We start from the raw sequence: 23,446 nt of genomic DNA, 5'->3' as shown, positions 1-23,446 counted from the left end.
CTCAATCCCAGGACCCTGGGATCATGACCCAAGCAAAAGGCCAGATGCTCAATGAATTAGCTACCCAGGAGCCACTAGGTAAATAAATATTTACAAAAAAAAAAAAAAAAGAAGAAGAAGAACAATACTCTGCCTCCTAATTTGCAATGTTTTATTTGGTTCTCTGGTGGTCAAACCAGGATATTTTAGAATAAATATATATTTATCCTGGTCCTCTATGTCTGTTTCTACCATTCCTTCACTTTATTTTTTAGTTTTTTAAGATTTTCTTTCTTTTCTTACTTGAGAGAGAGCACCCAAGGGAGTTTGAGTGAGGGGAGGGGCCGAGGAGGATGGAGAGGAAGAGGAAAAGAATCCCAAGCAGACTCCATGATGAGCATGGAGGACCTCTCTGGGCTTGATCTCAGGACCCTGGGAGGTCATGACCTGAGCTGAAAGAGCCGACACTTAACTGACTGTGCCACCCTGGTGCCCCTACTTCACTTTATAAGATTGATTATTTATTTGTTTGTTTTTTTATTTATCTGTCAGAGAGAGAGAGCACAAGCAGGGGGAGCAGCAGGCAGAGGAAGAAGCAGGCTCCCTTTGGAGCAAGGAGCTGGGTGTGGGACTTGATCCCAGGACCCCGGGACCATGACCTGAGCCGAAGGCAGACATTTGACTGAGCCACCCAGGAGTCCCCCTACTTCACTTTATTTTTATTATTATTATTTTTTTAAGATTTTATTTATTTATGTGACAGAGAGAGAGACAGCCAGCGAGAGAAGGAACACAGCAGGGGAGTGGGAGAGGAAGAAGCAGGCTCCCAGCGGAGGAGCCCGATGTGGGACTCGATCTCAGAACGCTGGGATCACGCCCTGAGCCGAAGGCAGACGCTTAACGACTGCGCTACACAAGCACCCCTATTTTTATTATTATTTTTTAAAGATTTTTTTAAATTTATTTATTCGACAGAGATAGAGACAGCCAGCGAGAGAGGGAACACAAGCAGGGGGAGTGGGAGAGGAAGAAGCAGGCTCCTAGCCGAGGAGCCTGATATGGGGCTCGATCCCATAACGCCGGGATCACGCCCTGAGCCAAAGGCAGACGCTTAACCGCTGTGCCACCCAGGCGCCACCCCCACTTCACTTTAAATATTACTTGATTTAGGGGTGCCTGGGTGGTTCAGTTGTTAAGTGTCTGCCTTCAGCTCAGGTCATGATCCTGGGGTCCTGGAATCAATTCCAGCATGGGGCTCCCTGCTCAGTGGGAAGCCTTCTTCTTCCTCTCCCACTCCCTCTGCCTGTGTTCCCTCTCTCGCTCTCTCTCTGTCAAATAAATAAAATCTTAAAAATAGATAAATAGGGACGCCTGGGTGGCACAGCGGTTAAGCGTCTGCCTTCGGCTCAGGGCGTGATCCCGGCGTTATGGGATCGAGCCCCACATCAGGCTCTTCCGCTATGAGCCGGCTTCCTCCTCTCCCACTCCCCCTGCTTGTGTTCCCTCTCTCGCTGGCTATCTCTGTCGAATAAATAAATAAAATCTTAAAAATAAATAAATAAATAAATAAATAAATAAATATTACTTGATTTGTGTGTATTTGTCAAACTTTTCTATTAGTACAATTAAGATTTGTGCATTTCACCGTAATATTTACCTCATTAAAAATTTTTAACTATTAAACTCTAGTTAGAAATAAGCCATGCTGAAGTGTTTAGTGATAAATGTACCAATACCTATAATTTATTTTGAAAAGCATTAAAGGGGTGCCTGGCTGTTCAGTTGGTGGAGCATGTGATGCTTTATCTCAGGGTTGTGAGTTCAAGCCCCATGGTCATATAGAGATTACTTTAAAATAATAAAAAATATATATATATATATTGTAAATATTTTATTTACTTATTTGAGAAAGAGAGAGCATGAGCAGGAGGAGGGGCAGTGGGAGAAGCAGACTACCCGCTGAGCAGGGAGCCCAAAGTGGGGCTCAATCTTGGGATTCCGGGATCATGACCTGAGCCAAAGGCAGACACTTAACCGTCTGAGACACCCAGGCACCCCAATAATAAAAAAATCTTAAAAAAAAAAATCTGCTAACAGGTCACACTGAGGGGAGGCAAGGAAAGGTTTTACATCAGGCCAGTACCTTCCCCATAGCAGCCCATGGGCCCAGTCACTTGAGGGTTTTTGGGTTTTTTTTCAAGATCTATTTTATTTTAGAGAGAGAGTACACAGGGTGGGGGCAGAGGGAGAGGCAGAGAAAGTCTGAAGCAGACTCCGCGCTGTGCACAGAACCCAATGTGGGGCATGATCTCATGACCCTGAGATCAGGGCCTGAGTGGAGACCAAGAGTCTGAAGCTTAACCAACAGCGCCACCCAGACTCCCCCTCCAGAACATTATCTTGAACATGATTTTTGTTCCTTCAGGTGTTTTCTAACTAACCTGGACACTATTTTTTTTTTAATATTTATTTAAGTAATCTCTACACCCAATGTGGGGCTCAAATTTACCACCCTGACATCAAGAGTCACATGCTGTTCTGACTGAGACAGCCAGGTGCCCCTAAACTGGAAACTTTTTTTTTTTTTTAAGATTTTATTTATTTGAGAGAGAGCACAAGCAGGGGGAGCAGCAGAGGGAGAGGGAGAAGCAGGCTCTCCATTGAACAGGGAGCCTGACGGGGGGATCGATCCCAGGACCCTGGTATCATGACCCAAGCCAAAGGCAGACGCTTAAGGGACCAAGCCACCCAGGAGCCCCCTTAAACTGGAAACTCTTGAAGGAAAGAGACCGTGCTTTTATTTTGTACCCACAAATTGTCCTGCAGGGTGCTGAAAATACTGAAGTTACTAAATATTTGTTGAATGAATTAGTAAATGGCATATTTCACTAATAAAATTCCAAAAGAGTGTTCTAAATTATGTTTTGTTATAGTGTATTGAATTTTTTCACTTTTATTTTCAAGCTAAAATAATGTTTTGGATAATCCTTTTGCCTGTGGAATGGACAGATGGGCTATATTATCACCTTATTCATGAGTACCCCTTAATTTTCTTGATCCCATAAATATGGGCGTTTTTGACATTGTACTTTTTTTAAAAAAGGTTTATTAGAGAGAGAGAGGGTGAGCACGACCACAAGTTGGGGGTAGGACCAAAGGAAGAGGGAGAAGCAGGCTCCCCATTGAGCAGGGAACCCAACTTGGGACTGGCTTCCAGGACTCTGGGATCATGACCTGAGCTGAAGGCAGACACTTAACCGACTGAGCCACCCAGGCATCCTGACATTGTAGTTTTTGACAAAATATTAAACTCCAGCAAAAACATTAATTGTTGGGGTGCCTGGGTGGCTCAGATAGTTAGGCATCTGCCTTCGGCTCAGGTCATGATCTCCAGGTCCTGGGATCCAGCCCCATGTCGGGCTCCCAGCTTAGCGGGGAGTCTGCTTCTCCTTCTCCCTCTGCCTCTCTCTCTCTTTCTCTCTCTCGCAAATGAATGGATAAAATCTTTAAAAAAAGAAAATCAATTGTTGTTTCCTTATCTAGTTCACATAGGCTCTTTAGAAACTGCACCTTTAAAAAATTAATTAAAAAAAAACGAAACTGCATCTTGAGTTTGAGGAACAGGATTCTCTGTTGGCGACACCAAGCAAAATTATGAGAGTTGCAGTTCATGGTATCAGCCTTAAATAAGTGGCTAGTGATGTACCCCTGAAACATCTCCTCTTCTTTTAAGGACTAATCATTCTCAAATTGATGAAAATTCCTCTGGGATATGTCACTAAAATGACCCTGACATTATGGCCAGTAGAGACAAACGCCAAATTCAATCAGTAAATTGATTAGACAATCAAGTACTAAAGGGGGAATGATAATTTCATACACCTGAATGTGGGTGGCAAAATTAATTCCATCTGTATGAAGAGGCTTGAATTTCTTGCTGTCAAAATGACTTTGGGGAAAAAAGGTTTGTTGTGCCTGTCAGTAGCTCAATAATATTGCTGGAAACTATTAGGCAGACTATGCAACTGTAGTCTTTGGTCCAGGTCAAAGGCTCTGGTCAAAAAGAAACCTTGGTCTTCTGAGTTAGTGTCTGCATATCTGCATTCTTTTGTAAGGTCAATCACAAGTTTTTTGAGATAATAAAATCTTTCTCCTGTGGGTGTCTTTTTATACAGAGAGGTTTCAATTTAAATATAATGTCTTGAAACTTTTATATTAAATGTTTTTTTAAGATATACTTTATTTTTAGAGAGAGAGTGCACAAGTGGGGGAGAGGGGCAGATGGAGAAGGACAGAATCTCAAGCAGACTACCTGCTGACTGTGGAGCTGGACACAGAGCTGGATCTCATGATCCCAAGATCATGACCCAAGCTGAAATCGGACACACAGCTGACTGAGCCACTCAGCTGCCCCTTAAAACTTGTATATTAAGTTTAGAGATACTTTGTATATATTTATAATTAAATTATAATGTTTAAGAGAATTTTGCATACTAAAGATTCTAGTTAAATATGTATGACTGATTAAGATTCATGATTTTATGTGAAAGATATAGGAGACTACATCAGAAAAAAAAATTTTTTTTAAGATTTTATTTATTTGACAGTGAGAGAGACTGCCAGAGACTGAACACAAGCAGGGGGAGTGGGAGAGGGAGAAGCAGACTCCCCACCAAGCAGGAAGCCCCACCCGGGGCTCCGTCCCAGGACCCTGGGATCATGACCTGAGCTGAAGACAGACTCTTAACCGACTGAGCCACCCATGTGTCCCATGTTCAACTTGAATTAACTCAATGGATAAAGTGAAGGTGATTTTAGAATTTTTGATTCATAAATAAAATTTTAAATTTTGAGTCTTAAGGTTTTAAAGATAACTATTAAAATGCATTTACTTTACAAATTGAATATTAATTTTTAAAATGCAAGTATCAGGGGACATTTGGCTGGCTCAATCTGTAGAGCATGCAATGGGGTCATGAGTTCAAGCCTCATGCTGGGTGTTGAGCCTACTTAAAAAAAAATGCAGGTGCCTGGGTGGCTTAGTTGGTTAAATGTCTGCCTTCCTCTCAGGTCATGATCCCAGGGTCCTGGGATGGAGCCCTGCTCAGGCTCTATGCTCAGTGAGGAGCCTGATTCTCCCTCTCCCTCTGCCTGCTGCTCTGCCTACTTGTGTTCTCTTTCTGTCAAATAAGTAGATAAAATCTTTAAAAAATAAAATAAAATAGACATTTGTTTTTAAAAAAATGCAGGGGCTTGTGGGTGGCTCAGTCGGTTAAGCATCTGACTTGATCTCAGCTCAGGTCTTGATCTGAGGGTTGTGAGTTCAAGTCCTGCATTGCAGTCCATGCTGGGTGTGGAACCTACTTAATTTAAAAAAATGCAAGCATCAAAAATAGCACTTTCTGTTCATAAAAGTCATACATTGATATCAAAAAACATTGGCAGAATGTATTTTTAAGATTTTAAGTAATCTCTACAGCTAACATGGGGCTTGAACTTACAAGCCCGAAATGTAGAGTTGCATGCTCCACAGACTGAGCCAGCCAGGTGTCCTGATGTTGGCAAAATATTTTAAATTTTAATTAAAATTCTCTAAGAATAGTATCTATTACCTCCTCTATTCCAGGCTTTTGGTTACTCTGTGACTCTGTTATAAAACAGAATAATATATTTTTTTAAAGATTTTATTATTTATTTGAGAGAGAGAACATGAGGAGGGGAAAACCAGACTCCCCGCTGAGCAGGGAGCCCCTGATGCGGGGCTTGATCCCAGGGCTCTGGGATCATGATCTGAGCCGAAGGCAGACGCTTAACCGACTGAACCACCCAGCACCCCAAAAATAATCTTGTTTTAGAGAAGAGTTTTCCAGTTGGTGTTTCTTGATTGTGCTCTAAATTTCCAGGTTCACTCTGATCATCCTTGAACAGAAAACAATTTAAGAAATATTCAATAATCAAGTGACCAAAAGCTTAAAACCTTCCTATTCCCAAATAAGTCTAGAGGTTAAAGTCAAATTCTGTGTTGTCATGTTCCCAAACAAAAAAATTATTAAGGGGCCACCTTTGTGGTTTGATATTTGCACAATTAACAAGTCCCAGTAATAGAATTAAAGGTGCAAAGAGAAGGCAAAGTTTAGCTTTGGTTTTTTGTTAGCTTGAGCATTTTATATGCTTTAATGTTCTGTGCTGATTTTCAACACTTAAAACATTTAAAAGAGGATCCGAATTTTTAGGAAAAGGAGTAAGGGAATATCACTAACTATGCAGCATCTATTAATCCTCTAAGAGAAACACCTGTGTGGAAAATTAACCAGAAATGTAAAGTCCCTTTACACTTATATTTCCCTCAAATAATTGTTTAGCAATAACAGAAGTTAACTTTTCTGAGGATTAACTATTTGCCAGGTACTTTACAGACAGTACCTCATTTAATCCTCACTATACTCCTATTAGGTCTTCATTTATTGAGTGTCCACCTGGCTGGGCACCAGGCTAAGCACTGAGAATTCAGTAGTGAGCATGATCAAGCTGAGCATTATCAGCCTAGGTCAGTTTCAAGAAGCTTAGCCTAGTAATTATGCTACCCTTCTTCCTAAGAGGAATTGGAGGATAGGCTCTGAGAGATTAATTTACTTGTCCAAGGTCACACAGTGCTGGAGCAGCTTACAAGAACCAAATTATCTCATGTCAAATCTTGACCCTCAGTCACTAAACTGTTAATAGACTTATCCGTAAGATTTTTATTGCTTTTAAGTTCTCTAATTTTTTTCAAATATTTTTTTCAAGTGTTTTTATCTTGGAGAAAGCCTTATAATCAACCACCTCTCTGCTGCCCCTTCTTTTTCACAGTGTTGACTAGAGAACCGGTGGTGGTTTTATACTCTTAACTGCCAGGTGTCTGAGAAACTTAAGGGGCGAGAAGCCAAGTCCCAGGGGAATGGGGGACATTTTTGAAGAAACAATAGCAACCCTGTCAGAAGGCCAGACTATAAAATCTGTGGCACAAAGCTGATCCATTGCCAAGGGAAGCGGTTTTTCACCTTCTCCTTGCCTTTCTCCACTATTTCCAAGGGTGTTTAGTTAGCCGTGCCTAGCCCACTGGCTTCAAAAGGCCGGAGTATCTAATTTTTATTCTACACCCATAACCCCTAGCCCCCTACGGTCTCTTTTTGCCTTCTCTCTTACACGCTTTTCACTTCTTCGTTCTTAGCGGATAACCTATACATGACGGTTTTCGTTGTTTTCTATCGCCATATGGACTAGGTTTCCTTATGGCGACCTTGACACACACCAGGGTGGGAGGCCCGGGGGAGGGGAGAGGCGGTCAGCTCTGGGAGAGAAACCCTCAGATAGCTGTGAGGAGGCGCCACAAGAAGGAGGCGACCACCGAGCTCCATTCAGCGTTCAGTTTTTAAAAAGATTGACAGGAACTGTACCAACTGTCTTCGCTCTAGCTTCTTGCGCGGTCTCGCGAGATACGGACGTCTAGGTGGAGGGGGTGTCAAAGGCACCGCTCTGAGTGGGGGATGGGAATATCTGTGGCGCAATCATTGCGCGAGATTGGGCCATGGTCGCTGGGGCCTTGCTTATATCTCGCGATATTTCAGCTGCTCCGGTCTGGAACTAGAGGCAGCTTCTCGCGAGAGCCCGTGCTAAGAGCTCTGTGAGGCCCCGTGTGTTTGTGTGTGTGTATGTGTGTTGGTGGATGTGAGTACGGGGAAGCAGCGGCCGCCATTTCAGAGAGCTTGCCGAAGCTGTCGCAGGGGTGGATCCTGAGCTGCCGAAGCCGCCGTCTTGAACTTCCGCGCGGGCTCCTCTAATCCCATTGTTTTTTTTAGATTCGCTCGGGCCTATCCGCCCTCGGAGCCCGAAATTCGGGCTGGGCGGTACCGCGGCCTGGGCCTAGCGGCTTAACAGTAGCAACAGCGGCGGCAGCAGCAGCAGCAGCCCCCCTCTTTCCGAATACAAGCACCCCAGGGGCCCGAAAGCCCGCACAGGTAAGGAGATGTCGCGGGCCTGGGTAATGTCAAGAGTTTTTCAGAGGTTTGGTTTTCGTCTGGTTTGAGGGGAACTCCTTAGGCGGTCTTTAACGACTTGGGGGGGGGGCGGCTTGACAAATGGGCTCCATTTCGGCGACCGCGCCCTTATTTTCCGGTCGTGTGGATTTCAGGATTCTTGGGTGGCAGGGACCCCAGATAGGCTTCGGGCGGATGGCGACCAGTCCCTTGGAGGCCTGGCCGGCCGCGACTTCCCAACATGGCGCCAGCCGAACGCTACCATGGCACACAACCCCTCCCAACCGAGGGAGTTTCCCTTTGCCCCTAAAATGGCAGCGCGGGTTTTGCGCGGAAAGAGGCGCTCTTACTGACGGCATGCGGGTTCTGTTTTTGGAGTTAAGAGGGGGCCTTTTTTATTTTTTGATCGTACGTTTAATGTATTTCCGTGTGTTCAGTCTTGGAGACGTTTCAGATTTAATTACAAAGCTTGGTAAAGTGCATTGGGCCATTTAGCCATTCCAGGGCTTTTTGAAGATTTTTCTGAAGTTTTGGAATTTGTCGGGTATGAAGGAGATTGAGTGGAATTGAAAAATGTTTACTAACTGAATTATCTCTCTTATTTTCTAGGCGTTTAGAGAAAATGGCAGACGATATTGATATTGAAGCAATGCTTGAGGCTCCTTACAAGAAGGTGAGAAAAAACATGTCGGTGAGGTTTATATAGTTCTTAATTTAGCATTATCACGAAACTACTGCTGAAATGTAAACTAACCTCCCCGGAGCCCTCTTGATTTATCTTATCAGAGATGCATTACGTGTAACTTACAAAAGTAAATATATGCTATTGATGTAATAATATTGTGCAGTAGTTTCACTTCAGCGTGATGAATAAATGCCCATCTATCTCTCTTTGTAGACTTGCCTAACGATATCTCACCTCTACTCCCATGAATTCACCTTTGATTCCAGTGTGAACTGTCAATCATAAGGTAGTAATTGAGTGACTTATCGCTGTACCGTGGTCCCCTAGGTAAAATGACTCAACTAAGAATTACCAGCTCCAGTTTGGTATAGCAAAAAGGTGAATGTAGTGGTTTGGGAAAATAGCAGGGGTCCAAGAATAACAAAGCATAACCAGTCTGTGGCAAGCAAATCTTTAAGTTTTACAAGAAGAAATGGGTGAGATTTAAAATTTTTTTCTATATACATACGACTGGTGATAGTAAATATTGAAACGGGCAGGTGATGATCTGCTCAGTTAAAAATTACTGAAATTCTTGGATCCCTGAATAGAAAATTTTTTTTAAAGCAAAGGAGGCAGTATCACAACTTAGAGTCACTTGATGACTGTTTTACTGTGCTCCGTATTGTTTTATTTTTAATTAGTCCCTGCCATAATATTTCACACTAAAAGCTACAAAGGAATTATTTTGGCTAGTAGTATAGTCTGACCCATTTCAGTATCACAGTAAAAGTAAAGTGTCTTTTCATTCTTTCACCAGTTGGTGGTGAAAATAGCAGTATGCATGCATTATCACTGGTGTCACAAACTGTAAGCTTTGTAAGTTAGCACTTATACTTCTATAACTGATGTGATCAAACTTTAAAAATAAACATTGCGCTAAACCTTTTAAAATAATACATCTGTTTTGGAGTGTATAGCACGACCATGTGGTACCAATTTGGATGAATTCTTTTAGCTTTAAATAGTGTATGTCGTTTTGTAATGCTTAGACTCTTGAAGAACTACTTTCTGTTTTAATGTTAAGATTCTTGTGTCTTAGTTTAACATGGATGTAATTCCATGTAAACAGGTATGGAAGTAGGAAATGTTTAGGCTGGACTGGTGGATTATTAATTGACTTTCTTGGGTTCTTGGGAGTCAACATTACTAAAGCAGTGTGAATCCCTGTTTGCTTCAGGGCGAGATGTGTGACAGAGGTGGCATCAAGCTCTTACAGTCCCAACCCTCCAACGGAAATGGGCGAAGATCTCAGGAATGGCATCGGTCACAGGAAATCGATAGTGGCTGGCTGCTAGCATGGCCACTTGGGGCTTAGGCAGAAATAGAGCCATGGTACTGACCAAAGGGACCATAGCACATGGAATAAAACTCAAAACAGGACTTCATTCATGTTTTATAGAAATTCTATTTAACCACTTCAACACTGTAAATCTGGATAACTTAATATCTAACTATATAAGAAAGTAAAATTTAACATGTTAATGTGCATTTTTATTTTTGTATCTCGATGACTTAATTGTAAGCAACAAAGTGGTTAAACACATACCCATCTAAATTTTTTTATAGCCTTCCATGTTAAACTATAAACAAGTAATTAGTTTTAAAATTGTTTTGTATTTTCTTATTCCTATTCCCTTTACCCTTTGACAACTTGAAATGTTACCACTTCGTCCTCATGATGTTCTTCTATCAACCCTGCTTAGGATGAGAACAAGTTGAGCAGTGCTAACGGCCATGAAGAACGTAGCAAAAAGTAAGTTATAAGAAGGGACCTGGGGTGGGGAGACCTTTATGTGATTGAGATCTTAAGTTGTGTTTCTGTGGCTGTAGCATCAAACTAAAAGTTCTCTTCAGAAGCTTTTCCTTGTCTCTCTTTAAAAAGTCATTCTTTACCTTCTGAAGGGATGAGAAACTATTTGAGGATATGAAACTGGATTCTTTACCTAGATTTCAGGATATAGTTTCAGAGACCTTTTGGACACCTTCCCCTCCAAGTCTGTCCATGACAGTCTGGATGAGAGTTCCTGTATTAGAGTTTGTCTTTGTCGTAAATTTATAAACTTTGGCTTAATATTTTGGTAGTGTGTTATCAGTAAAACGTTCGTATCCACTGAAGATGGGCTAGGAAGAAGAAAAGGTAACAAATAACTAGCCAGTGGAGAATATTGTTTGCTCTAAATCATGGAAGGAGTCAGAGCTGTGAATTATTTATGCTCCTTGCTGCTGAAAGGCCCTTTTTGTGGCAACATTATAGCATGTTAAGTACTTTTTAGGTTGCTTTTACATGGCTTTTGTTGTCTTAAGCTTTTTAAACTCTAAAATACTTAAATAGTGAAAATGGAGTTTTTTAAAGAATTGTGCATATTAATGCAATTTACTAGGTTAAATGAGTAACCTGTAACAGGAACTCAGTGTTACAAACTAGTATAGAATACAGTATGTGATCAGTCTTGACAGTATAAGCCAGACCACTTTATAAAGTTGGATCCTATTTTTGGAGTATTCTTTCTGCTCTAAAAATTAGTGATTCTTAACATCACGTGGACATGTTACAAGCATTAAATTGTTTTAGTAGCCTATTTTGTGATGTCATTAAAGTAATTTGTCATGTACATGATTCCATCTAATGAAAAATGATGATAACAAAATAACATAGCCACTTACTTGATTCTTTTGGCTCTTTTCCTAAAAAGAGCTCAGAATGCTTCATAATACACTAAGTCAACATCCTCACAACAACTTCGTTAGGTAGGTTAATAGAATTTCACAAAATAGATGAGAAGATTCTTAGATTGGATTATGCAGGCTTTGTTATGCTGATGTTTTTTTTTTATTAAGATTCCCCTAAAAATGTAGTGATGAATTTAAAATGATGCAATTTGTAGAAAATGTCTTCCCTTTTTTTTTTTTTTTGATTCAAAGTTGGGTAGAGGGTCTGTTATAGTCTAATCACAGCACATTGTGGGAATTAATCACATTGGGTTTAGTCTTGAATTGTTACGGTTTAAGGCAATCAACCAGTTATTGCATGGTTTAATATCACCTGGCTTTAGATGTTTTACCAAAGTAACAGCTTCCTAATTAACGGTTTTAATTCCCAATCCGTAATGAAAACCTAGGAAGGAGTATCCACATAAATTGAAGTTATCCAATCTAGGTATTGGGCCTATTGGGTGGGTAAAGTTCTTACCCCAAGTGCCAAAAGGATGAGGACACGCACTTTGGTGTCAGAGTTTTGTTTGACCATTCTCAGATGACATGCCTTGCTACTAACTTGATCTCCAGTTTATACTTGTTTCCATTCTGCATCTGAGCTCGTTAAGGCTACCAAGCTTTTTACAGGAAATTAAGTATCAAGCTCTCCATGACTGATGCTTTGTGGCCTTATTTAATGTAAAGAGTCTTGTGACACTGAATAGAAGAATGAATAATTTTCTTTCATTGGTTACAGGATAGCTAATTTAAGGGACCGTCCTTTTGAAACATCCCAACTACTGTCTAGTATCTTTTTAAATGTACAGATTATTTCTGTCATACTTCTTATTCTCCGTTAAAGCTGCTTAAATGAATGGCTTTTTTGTTCAATCAGGAACTTTTCACCCATTTTTCTAAAGGGAATTGATCTTTCAGATTAATTTTAAAGTTATCTAGAAGAAAATTTTCATATTTAAGGTTAGATAAAATGTAAAACAAATAGTGTTCTGTACTTTAGTGTGCTGCATAAATTCTCTTAAAGGAAAATGCCATGTTGCGTTTTTCATCCTAAAACTTCATTGTCTTAAAAGCAGTTGAGTGTTGGGATATATTTTAAGGTGGTAAGAAAATGCACGTTCTGAGAAATTGAGAATTAACCAGCTAGTAAATGTTTTCTTTAAAAAATAGTTCTGATTCTCAGTACATACTCTCAGTTGTATTCTGGTAGTAGTTGCAGGAACTAAGTTGAGAATAACACAAATTGGTTATCAATTAGTCTGCTTTCTGAATAGCTATACCCCTGAGTTTGGCAAGACCTCAAACTATTACTTTAAAGTATCTGAGCTTGCCATCATGGGAATATTATTTGTTAGTGTAACCATTTTTGGAAAGTCTAAACCAACGTCCATTCAGTTAAGCTCTTTAGGAATTACTCAAAAAAGGATAACAATAAAATGACACAGTTGAAATATATTGGCTACTGTGTGTGGATTATCTATAAATTTTGGAATAAATGACTTTTCTATTTTTTTTTCTTATTTTCCAGAGTACTTTGCATTTAAATTTTAGATCTTCTTACATGGAAGAGGTCAAATCCAGTTATAGCAAAACACCTTTACAGCAGAGGCCATATAACCAAAAAGTCCAAAGGCCCATCCCAGTGGACCATTTACTTCAATGATGTTCAGTACAAAATTCCACTGCCACTAAAGACTTTGGAAAGTCCCTTTTAAGTTGTAACAGGATTTGACTATTAGTGTGGATTTTGATAACCCTTCTTTAGTTAACTTAATGTTCTTTCAAGCTGCAATTTGTTATAGAGAAGTATATTGCTTTCTTAAATTTTTGTCTGGGTTTTTATGAAGAGGATTGTGCTTTTGAATGTCTTAGTATGTTGCTGTCTTTTTACCTGTCTGGGGTTGCCTTCAGATGTGGGTGGGGACTCATTCGTAAAAAGTTCTAGGAAGACTTTTAGTTGAAGTTAGTTCTCTAATTTTCCAGTCCTGTCCTTTGGCAGAGTAAGTTTTGGGCCTAAAAAGAAGTAGATTGGGAGTTTGGCTGCCTCTCTGCTGTGGGCCATCTATGAGCAGAGCAATACTTTATTTGTCTGTCCTTTTTGTGGGGGATGGAGTTACTTTTTACTTTGTCCCCTGATGGATTATATGTAGGACTTTTGATTATAGCTATCTCACAGAATTCTTAGGATAAGATACAGTATCAGGTATTTCAGGCAACAAAGTTGGAATGTAATCTGTTGCCCTTCTGGGCATTGCTTTGATGACTTCTATATAATGAGTGTAGCCTAATTTTCTGTCATGTGCTACCTAGCATATACATTTCTGACAGTCAGGTGGATTATCTTGAAATTTTAGACAAAGTTTCTGCCTCCTTGGAAAGCTCTACATCTCCTTGTGATTGGAGTGTGGGTTTCAAGATTCCAGAAGGTGGGTGTCTTCATTTTCTATTTTCAATGCACTCTAAGATGACCTGCTTACAGGTTCTCTGAGGCAGACTTCAATTGCTCTTGTGCTAACTTTGCTTTGATAAGGACTAAACAGTTTAATTAAATTTTCCAAATGATGTAGAGTTGTCAAAATGTTTAATTATCTTTTTAGCCACTACAAATTGACATTTTAGCGGAATAAGTTTATTTTTAAATGTCTTTGAATTTATATTGAAATATCTGAAGGCACCTCTAAAATTTGGGTGATGACAAAGAGGTACAGATGGTAAGATTTAATTACGAAATGAATGGGTGGTATACTATGAAGAATACAGAAATGAACAGAAAGATATGACTGACTGGCTTTTTTACTTTTCAGAGTTTGAGATTTTATAAAGATTGATAAAGGTGTTGATCCTTTTTTTTTGATTGCACCCCACAGGCTTGTATAAACTTGGCATGCTCCATTATCTGGTGTACTCATTTTAACTTTAAATAGAACATATCCGAAAAGGTCACAAAAGTCTAGGTGTGTGTCAGAATGCATTTTATTGCGTTAGTTTTATTGTTCTTTGTCAATACTTGTAAGTTTGCCCATGAAAACCAAAGTATTGATGTTTGTATGGCCCTTTGAAGTAGAAAATATGTGTAAATTGGGTCCGAATTGGCTTACATAAAGGAAGTTAGCATCTTTAGTGAAAACTTTTACATATGATCCACTATTACTTAAATGTTAATAAATTCTGTTGTAACTTTATTACTGTATCTAGTGGATTACAGTAATACTCGTTGGCCAGTTACGTGTTGGTCAAACTTTATTTAAAAGTTCAGGTTTTTATCTACCTCCCAACAAATGATTTCCTTGTTAAAGCTGTAACTGACTCAGGAGTGATGATTATAGTTCCTGTTCTCAACTGATTTTCAAATGACTGCTGATTTTCAGTAGTAGAAGGCAAAGGTAGGGTGCTATTTACCTTACCTAGGAATTATTTTTCCATAAGTATGATTATGTATCATTGTATAATAGTAAAAATAGCAAGATAAATTTACAAAAAGATTAAAAGATTTCTGACCATAAGAGGAAGTATATTTTGGCATATTCTTAAACCAGCAAGATAATGGTAATTTTTTTTCTTCTCAGGAGGAAAAAAAGCAAGAGCAGAAGTCGTAGTCATGAACGAAAAAGAAGCAAAAGTAAGGAACGGAAACGAAGTAGAGATAGAGAAAGGAAAAAGAGCAAAAGCCGTGAAAGGAAGCGAAGTAGGAGCAAAGAAAGGAGACGGAGCCGCTCAAGAAGTCGAGATCGCAGATTCAGAGGCCGCTACAGAAGTCCTTAGTATGTAACTATAATTATGATGATTTTGGTTTTAGAGTCATTCTCTGGGTATCCAGAAAACAGTTTAACCTGAGTAATTTCATTGTAAAATTTTGTTTTTCAATATGACTAGTTGAAAAGCATTAAATAAGGATATTGGCATTGAAAAGACTAACAAAGTAGAAATACAATGTGTGGACCAATACATAACTTTTGTTTCAGTAGGCATACAGATTATTTTTTGTTATTCCATCTAAAATATTTTAACTGTATGCCAGTCCAAACTAGACCAAAGCACTAGAGTGCTTAAAAGACTTGATAATTGCAGTGCCAAATATTTGAAAGCTTAAACTATGTGAGCTATTTCAGATATTCTTTGCTGACCATAAATTTGTTTAAAATTTTAAAGCTCAGATATGTTATAAATACATATAATTAGTCAAATAAATAACTTGTCAATAACCTTGTCTGGCTGTCTTCAGCTGAAATGACAGATCCTTTGTGAATTTGGTGTGTGCTCCTTGATAATGATGAATTCTGGGGCTCATCACATTTATATTTAAGATTTTGGAAAACAGTAAAACACTAAAAGTGCTTTGAAATCACTGGAAATTTGTGGTTTAACGAGTTGGAAACATGTTTTATTGTAGCCATTTAAAAATGTTAATAAGTTTGGAAGGAACCTACCTACAACTCCTGTGAAAGGTTTGAATATAGCCGTCCTTAGCCCTTCACCTTGTTCTTTCCTCTTAATGAATATTCTGTTGTAAACTGTGGGGGAATGTATTAAAATCAGCACTCCTAACTTGAATGGTTGGAGATGGAATTGAAAGACAAACAGATGTGAATAAGTTTTGATTCTTTTACTTGGACAAGATAACACTCTAAGCTTTAGTTTTCTCATCTTTTGAGCGGTAACAACTGACAGATGAACTTTAATGAGTATTGAATTGACAAGAGAATGAAAATAAAGGACCCACAGTACTTGCTGTTCATAAAACGTTTGGGTATTATTTGAAGCCATTAAAGTTAGTAACGCTTCAGGTTCCGATTCTGGCTCTTTAACCTTTAAAATAGAAGGGATTGAACTCTTGTCTTCTGAGTTCCTCCTAGCTATTTATTTCACAAACATTTAAGAGCTGGAAGAGGACCACAGTGTTTTAATTCTAAATGATCAATGCTTTTTTTGTCTAATTTATTAAGATTTACCATATTTGTTTTTACCAGAATTAATTAAATAGGGGGGAAAGGGATTACCTTTAATAAATTCTGTGTAATATCTCTGTTGGGTGATGAATATTTGAAGTTGGCCTATAATCCTGGTCTGACTTAAAAATGATTTAGTTCTTGTGTGTGGTTTCATGTGATCTTTAATTTATTCAGTAAATTTATGTTCTTAATTATGACTATTAGTCTGAATTGTGAAGGACCCATTTAATATAAAATTTTATTTGGAGCTGCTTGGGTGTTGCAGGTATGCCTAGAGTTCATGAAAATGAGTCCACATATGGATCACATACCACTTAGATACTTTGATTTTGTTAACCCTTCTTGAAAAGGAGAGTAGGATGAGCACTAAGGGACATCTGACCTGTCCCTTTAAGTTAATTTGGTCTTTCAAAATAAATAAAAAGGCCCCAAAACAATTAGGCCTTTTTAGAATTCAGAATGAAACTGGATCTTAAGATAGTTTTATGATCTCTTGAAAACATTCCTTAATTATGTCAAGTTCACAAATTCTTTGAAATCTAATGAACTTTCTTTACATTTTTACTATGGAATATTTTGTCATGAAGTACGACACACAAACTGCTTTCATGCAGTCTCTGAGACTTAATGTTAAATGGAAAAGATGGGAGTTTCATGATAATAAAGAATTAGTCCCCTTTTTAAAAACTCCTCAAACAAAATATGTGTATCAATTTTATGTATATACATACATATAAATACATAAATTCCTGGGAATGGATCTGCAAAGATACACACCAAATTGTTAACTATAGTTGCTCCTGGTGTGAGGGAAGTTCAGGGTGATTTATTTTCACTTAAAAAAAAAATCTCAGGAATGTATTCATTAATGTGTAATTAAGAAAAAGCAGTAGACTGAAAATGATAGAATTTTCAGAATCTTAATAATATTGAGGCTGTAACCTTTGGTCTCGGCACCTTTCAGTGGTCCAGGATAGATAACTATATATAAGAGCAGTTGCCTGGGATAGAGTTAAGGAAAAAAAGTCTTATTTCCTCTTCATAATTGAGGTGGAAAAAATCAGCCTAAACAATGTTAAACTTGCTGGAGAGCGCATGAACGCGATCTTAGCAAGACCCTAACCCTGTAACTAGTGTAATTTTGTGTTTCCTTTTTAGCTCCGGACCAAAATTTAACAGTGCCATCCGAGGAAAGATTGGGTTGCCTCATAGCATCAAATTAAGGTTTTTAAACATACTTCTGAATTGTTTAAATTGTTTTTCAAGGAACTAATGTGGTGTACTTGTTTGGGTAATTTCTGAAACTTTTTAACTTTGCAGCAGACGACGCTCCCGAAGCAAAAGTCCATTCAGAAAAGACAAGAGCCCTGTGAGGTAGCTGTTGTCCCTATTTTTTTTTCTTTAGCACTTTCAGCTTTTGTAAAGCTTTTGCACCTTCTGCTACTGTTAAATTTATTAACATTTAATAATTTGGACTGCGTTAAATCAATGTGCATGTGTAAGTTCTCATTTTAATGTTCTATAAGAATGGAGCAGTAATTACAGTTCTAAGATGTAAGGTACTACATGTGCTCTTAATTCCCTTTTAAATTTTAATGGTAACTACAGAAAACTTTAAATAGACTTGCCTCTGCTTATCTTGGAATTAATAAATTTTGAGTTACTAATAGCCTCATGGGAAATTGGTTGTAACAATCATGAGTTTTATTAATCTGGCTCTCTTTACTGAGATAAAGTATTTAATTTCCAAATCCATACCAAGTTGACTTGTTTCTAAGTAATCTTTAGTTATCAAATGTTTGTTGTTTTTCCTCTTAAATAAACTTAAGACTTACTTATGAAGTCTACCATTTATTTTGGTTTAGGGAAAATTTTGATACACGGCAGCATTGTTCTTTACTGATACTCTTTCTGACTTCCCTTAAAGGGCACCTTTTAACTTAGAGTTCATTATTTGTTACGTTTGTTATCTGGTATATTCTAATTCTAGGATTTGATGAAAACCTTAATGATTTTAAAAGCTTTTTTGTGGGGGGTGCCTGGGTGGCACAGTCGTTAAGCGTCTGCCTTCGGCTCAGGGCGTGATCCCGGCGTTATGGGATAGAGCCCCACATCAGGCTGCTCTGCTATGAGCCTGCTTCTTCCTCTCCCACTCCCCCTGCTTGTGTTCCCTCTCTCACTGGCTGTCTCTATCTCTGTCAAATGAATAAATAAAATCTAAAAATAAATAAATAAAAATAAAAAATAAAAGCTCTTTTTTTGTAACCTGTTGAGGTGTTTTGTTTTGTTTTTTTGTTTGTTTTTTTTACTCTTCAGTAATTACTCTCGTAAGGAAATCCCGTTTTCTCTTTTTCTGGATGTAGTCTAACTTTGTGCCTGTTTCATATTTTAAAATTACCTGCTGATTGACCAAGGAGAAATGTACCAGAATTTTGTAGGTGGAATATCTCAAAAGTACCTTCCTGAAAATGTCCAGAACGTGGATAAGAGCATGTTTGTGCTTTTATCTTTAGGGATTCACTTAGGACCTAACCTTTAGTGATGTTTTGTATTAAGTAATGTTAATAAGCACTTCTGTTTTTTTCCTTGAAATTTGTGAAACTAAGTTTCGTCTCTTGTGCTCTTTTACGTGGGCTCTTTAGTTTCTTCCATATAATCAGAAGTGCTTTTGATCTTCAAGGCTATCTGTAAAAATGAATAAATTGAATCCCACTGCTGGTATTTATTTAATTTCCTGCTTTTCATTTTTGTTTTGTATATGGGTATTGTTTCTGTATTTTATAACCATCAAGAAACATTGCTTTGGATATTAAATTTGTAGAGTCTTGTAAGACTGGTCGAATAAACAACCAGGTCATGGTTCCGTATATCTATCTCAGTTTGTTAAATAAAAATTCAGGGGGAAATTAGAGTAAAATAGTTCTCATCATCTCAAGTTGGTCATTTATGATTGTCAAACTTTATTTCACTTTATGGTTTTATGGTTTTGTTCTGGAAAGCCATCCTTTCACTAGTTTGGACCATTCTGTCATTGTAGCTAGTAAGTGGTTATTTTCTGTGACTTTTTTTTTTTTTTAAAGATTTTATTTATTTATTTGACAGAGATAGAGACAGCCAGCGAGAGAGGGAACACAAGCAGGGGGAGTGGGAGAGGAAGAAGCAGGCTCATAGCAGAGGAGCCTGATGTGGGGCTCGATCCCATAACGCCGGGATCACGCCCTGAGCCGAAGGCAGACGCCTAACCACTGTGCCACCCAGGCGCCCCTTCTGTGACTATTCTTAAACTCTCAGGCTTCAGATTGGTCTTTCATTCTGTAGAAATTAACCATTTGTAAGATTGAGATGCTAATGGACTTTGGTCCTGATACCCTGTAAGATATTAGCAGAAGAAACATTTAGTAACTATCTTGTTGAAGGAATTGAGTCACACTGAATTATTTTATGGACATTTTGTATAAATCTTAGTGAAAGTGGGCCTGGGAGGGGTACCTGGGTGGCTCAGGCAGTTAAGTGTCTGCCTTCCGCTCAGGTCATGATCCCACCTGGCACCCTGCTCAGCGGGGGTAGTCTGCTTCTCCCTCCATCTGCCTCTTACCTGCTTACGCACGCGCGCTCTCTCTTCCTCACTCTCTCAAAGAAATAAAATCTTAAAAAAAGAAAACGGCCTTGGGAATAGTGACAGACTATTGGTAAAGTTTATTCTGTTTATTGAAAATGAACTTTATAAGGTTATTTTAAGAATACAATTTATAAAACTCATTATTTTTTTATTCCTGTTAGGGAACCTATTGATAATCTAACTCCTGAGGAAAGAGATGCAAGGACAGTTTTCTGCATGCAGCTGGCAGCAAGAATTCGGCCAAGGGATTTGGAAGAGTTTTTCTCTACAGTAGGAAAGGTAAGTTTTTAGTCTATTTAGGGAGGTCGAGTAAATGGGAATTGCAAACGACATTTTAATAATTGTCAGTTTGCTAGGTTAAATTAGAGAATATTTAAACATCAAATCTTTTGATTTGGAAGAATTCAGTTAGAGAAACTTTTGGGTAACAGAATCTGTTTTTGCCTCAATTGGAAGTTAATAGTGTTGGAATTAATAACTATTATCATACATTCATCGAAAGTAGAAATGGACTGACAAGTTCACTTATTTAAAACATTGGGGGACACCTGGGTAGTTTACTTGGAGAAACATGCCGTGAGTTCATGCCGCATGTTAGGTGTAGAGATTACTTGTAAGTAAAACCACGTGATCAGTAAAAATTTTTTTTTGGTGGTTTACAGTGGATGGTTGCATAAACAGAAGCTTATGTTAAGTGTTTGTTTTCTTTTTAGGTTCGAGATGTGAGAATGATTTCTGATAGAAATTCAAGACGTTCCAAAGGAATTGCATATGTGGAGTTTGTTGATGTTAGCTCAGTGCCTCTAGCAATAGGATTAACTGGCCAACGCGTTTTAGGAGTGCCAATCATAGTACAAGCATCACAGGTAATTATTTTCTTGGTTATGAATTTGATTAGCGATAGTGCAAGAAACCTGCTGCTTAGTGTTATGCTATAGTATCTTTACATAATCATTCATTATTGGGGTTGGATGTTCTCAGAATAGGTTTTTTTTTTTTAGATTTTATTTATTTGATAGAGAGAGGGAACACAAGCAGGGGGAGTGGGAGAGGAAGAAGCAGACTCCCAGTGGAGGAGCCCGATGCGGGGCTCGATCCCAGAACGCTGGGATCACACCCTAAGCTGAAGGCAGACGCTTAATGACAGAGCCACCCAGGCGCCCCCTCAGAATAGTTTTCGGGTTTTTTTTTTAAACTTTGTCTTGGTTACTTTGATAATAGTACATTCTTTTTTTTTTTTTTTTTTTTTTTTTTAAGATTTTATTTATTTATTCGACAGAGATAGAGACAGCCAGCGAGAGAGGGAACACAAGCAGGGGGAGTGGGAAAGGAAGAAGCAGGCTCATAGCGGAGGAGCCTGATGTGGGGCTCGATCCCATAACACCGGGATCACGCCCTGAGCCGAAGGCAGAACGCTTAACCGCTGTGCCACCCAGGCGCCCCCGATAATAGTACATTCTTAACAACATCCTATTCTAATATGAATTGTAAATAACTGTTTCATGAAAAAGACCTGAGAATTTGGTCTAGAATTTTACTGATTTGTGATAATTTATTAGTAGGGATATAAGCATTTAAGAACATGTTGGGGGCGCCTAGGTGGCGCAGTCGTTAAGCGTCTGCCTTCGGCTCAGGGCTTGATCCCGGTGCTCTGGGATCGAGCCCCACATCAGGCTCCTCCACTAGGAGCCTGCTTCTTTCTCTCCCACTCCTCCTGCTTGTATTTCCTCTCTCACTGGCTGTCTCTGTTAAATAAATAAATAAAATTAAAAAAAAAAAAAGAATAACGTTTATTACCCTTTCTTTCAAATAGAGTGATTTTGACACTTTTAATAAGTTTAGTATTTTCAGTATTTTATAATACACAACTTATATAAGATTTTATAAAATGTTAAGAGTAGTTTGAGCAGCTGTCATTTCTAGCATCTCTTGATTGTAAGATGTTTCAAACTACTCTTGAGAATGTTTTCTGTTTAAAATGTCTTCTGAAGTTTAATTCCTCTTTGCTGGTACTTTATGCCTTCAGGAAATGAAATTAGTTTTAATAATAGTTCATTTAAATGTGGAAAAATCAAGATGTATCATTTTATTATAAGAGCATTTTTAGGGGCGGCTGTGTGACTCAGTCATTAAACGTCTGCCTTAGGCTCGGGTCATGATCCCAGGGTCCTGGGATTGACCCCTGCATTGGGCTCTCTGCTTTATGAGCCTGCTTCTCCCTCTTTACCTCTCACTTTGCCTCTTGCTCCCCCTGCTTGTGCTCACTCTCTCTGTCAAAGAAATAAATTTTTTTTTTTAAGATTTATTTATTTGACAGAGACAGCCAGTGAGAGAGGGAATACAAGCAGGGGAAGTGGGAGAGGAAGAAGCAGGCTCCTAGCGGAGGAGCCTGATGTGGGGCTCGTTCTGGGATCACTCCCTGAGCTGAAGGCAGACACTTAACGACTGCACCACCCAGGCGCCCCGAAATAAAATCTTTTTTTAAAAAAAGCATTTTTAGGATTCCTTATCAGTAGCTATTTTTATTAAGACCATTATTGATACCTGTCATGCTTGCCTAGCTCAGGTGTTTTTTTAATGGAGAATATAGGATTTGAAGAATTATTTTTGAGCAACACATAATAACATAGTCATGTTGATAGCTTTCTAAACCACTGAAATAAGTACCCTGTAACTCCAAAATAATCTGGTTACTTCATCAAATTTACATGATACTATAAAGTTATGCACAAGCTTTGGAACCAGATCTGACTTGAAATTCCAGTTTTTCTCACTGTTAAGCTGTATGTAACATTGGTCAAGTTAGTAGTTTCTGGGGCACCTGGGTGGCTCAGTCGTTAAGTGTCTGCCTTCCACTCAGGTCATGATCCCAGCATTCTGGGTTCAGTGGGAAGCCTGCTTCTCCTTCTCCCACTCGCCCTTCTTGTGTTCCCTCTCTCGCTGCCTCTCTGTCAAATAAATAAAAATCTTAAAAAAAAAAAAGTAGTTTCTGCCATAACTACAAGACAGTAATAGGTCCTATTTAAATATTTTAGAAGTACTTAATATTGGGTATTTATCACTTGAATGTATCTAAACAGTAGGAAAATAATTTTTAGGAAATGGGAAAAATTAGTTCCTTGATTCACTTCCTGCAGTGCAGGACAAATTTAATAGTGTGTAGCTTGGCCTGAAGAGGGCTGAGAATCCTTAAATTAAAGGAGTTTTTGAATTCATTTAACTAACGTCCTTAGGACATAGATACTCAAAATGCCTAAGTTTGTTAACAAGAAAAGGAGCTTGTGGTAGAATATGAATTGATAACCATTACCTTTGAGAAAGACTTCTTGGAATGAATGACCACTAAACTAAACGCTTTGCTTGATTTGATTTTATATTGACAAAAAAGTCCGTTTATGGCAGCTAGCCAGTTGGTGTGTACTGTACTCTCACAATAATTTTGAGA

The 23,446-nt window shown here is 38.6% G+C and overlaps 1 protein-coding gene across 5 annotated transcripts in view; it reads left to right on the top strand.

Moving 5' to 3' along the window:
• The first annotated feature begins 7,641 nt into the window (after nt 1–7,641).
• RBM39 (RNA binding motif protein 39) overlaps nt 7,642–23,446 on the top strand; it is a 31,495-nt gene continuing 15,690 nt past the window's right edge. For 2 of the 5 annotated variants that reach the window (XM_008698144.2, XM_040638245.1), the window contains exons 1-8: nt 7,642–7,976; nt 8,604–8,667; nt 10,425–10,474; nt 15,000–15,194; nt 17,541–17,606; nt 17,703–17,756; nt 20,163–20,280; nt 20,715–20,867. In XM_008698144.2, the coding sequence (XP_008696366.1) occupies nt 8,617–8,667; nt 10,425–10,474; nt 15,000–15,194; nt 17,541–17,606; nt 17,703–17,756; nt 20,163–20,280; nt 20,715–20,867 (687 nt within the window). In that variant the 5' untranslated portion in view covers nt 7,642–7,976; nt 8,604–8,616. Of the gene's footprint in view, nt 7,977–8,603; nt 8,668–10,424; nt 10,475–13,781; nt 13,860–14,999; nt 15,195–17,540; nt 17,607–17,702; nt 17,757–20,162; nt 20,281–20,714; nt 20,868–23,446 lie in introns of those variants that run through there. The other 3 variants (XM_040638247.1, XM_040638246.1, XM_040638248.1) reach the window with 2 other exon arrangements.

This window comes from Ursus maritimus, unplaced genomic scaffold (genome assembly GCF_017311325.1).
Source record: "Ursus maritimus isolate PB19 unplaced genomic scaffold, ASM1731132v1 scaffold_22, whole genome shotgun sequence".
Lineage (NCBI taxonomy): Eukaryota > Metazoa > Chordata > Mammalia > Carnivora > Ursidae > Ursus > Ursus maritimus.
This window is presented reverse-complemented; position numbering and strand designations above follow the sequence as displayed.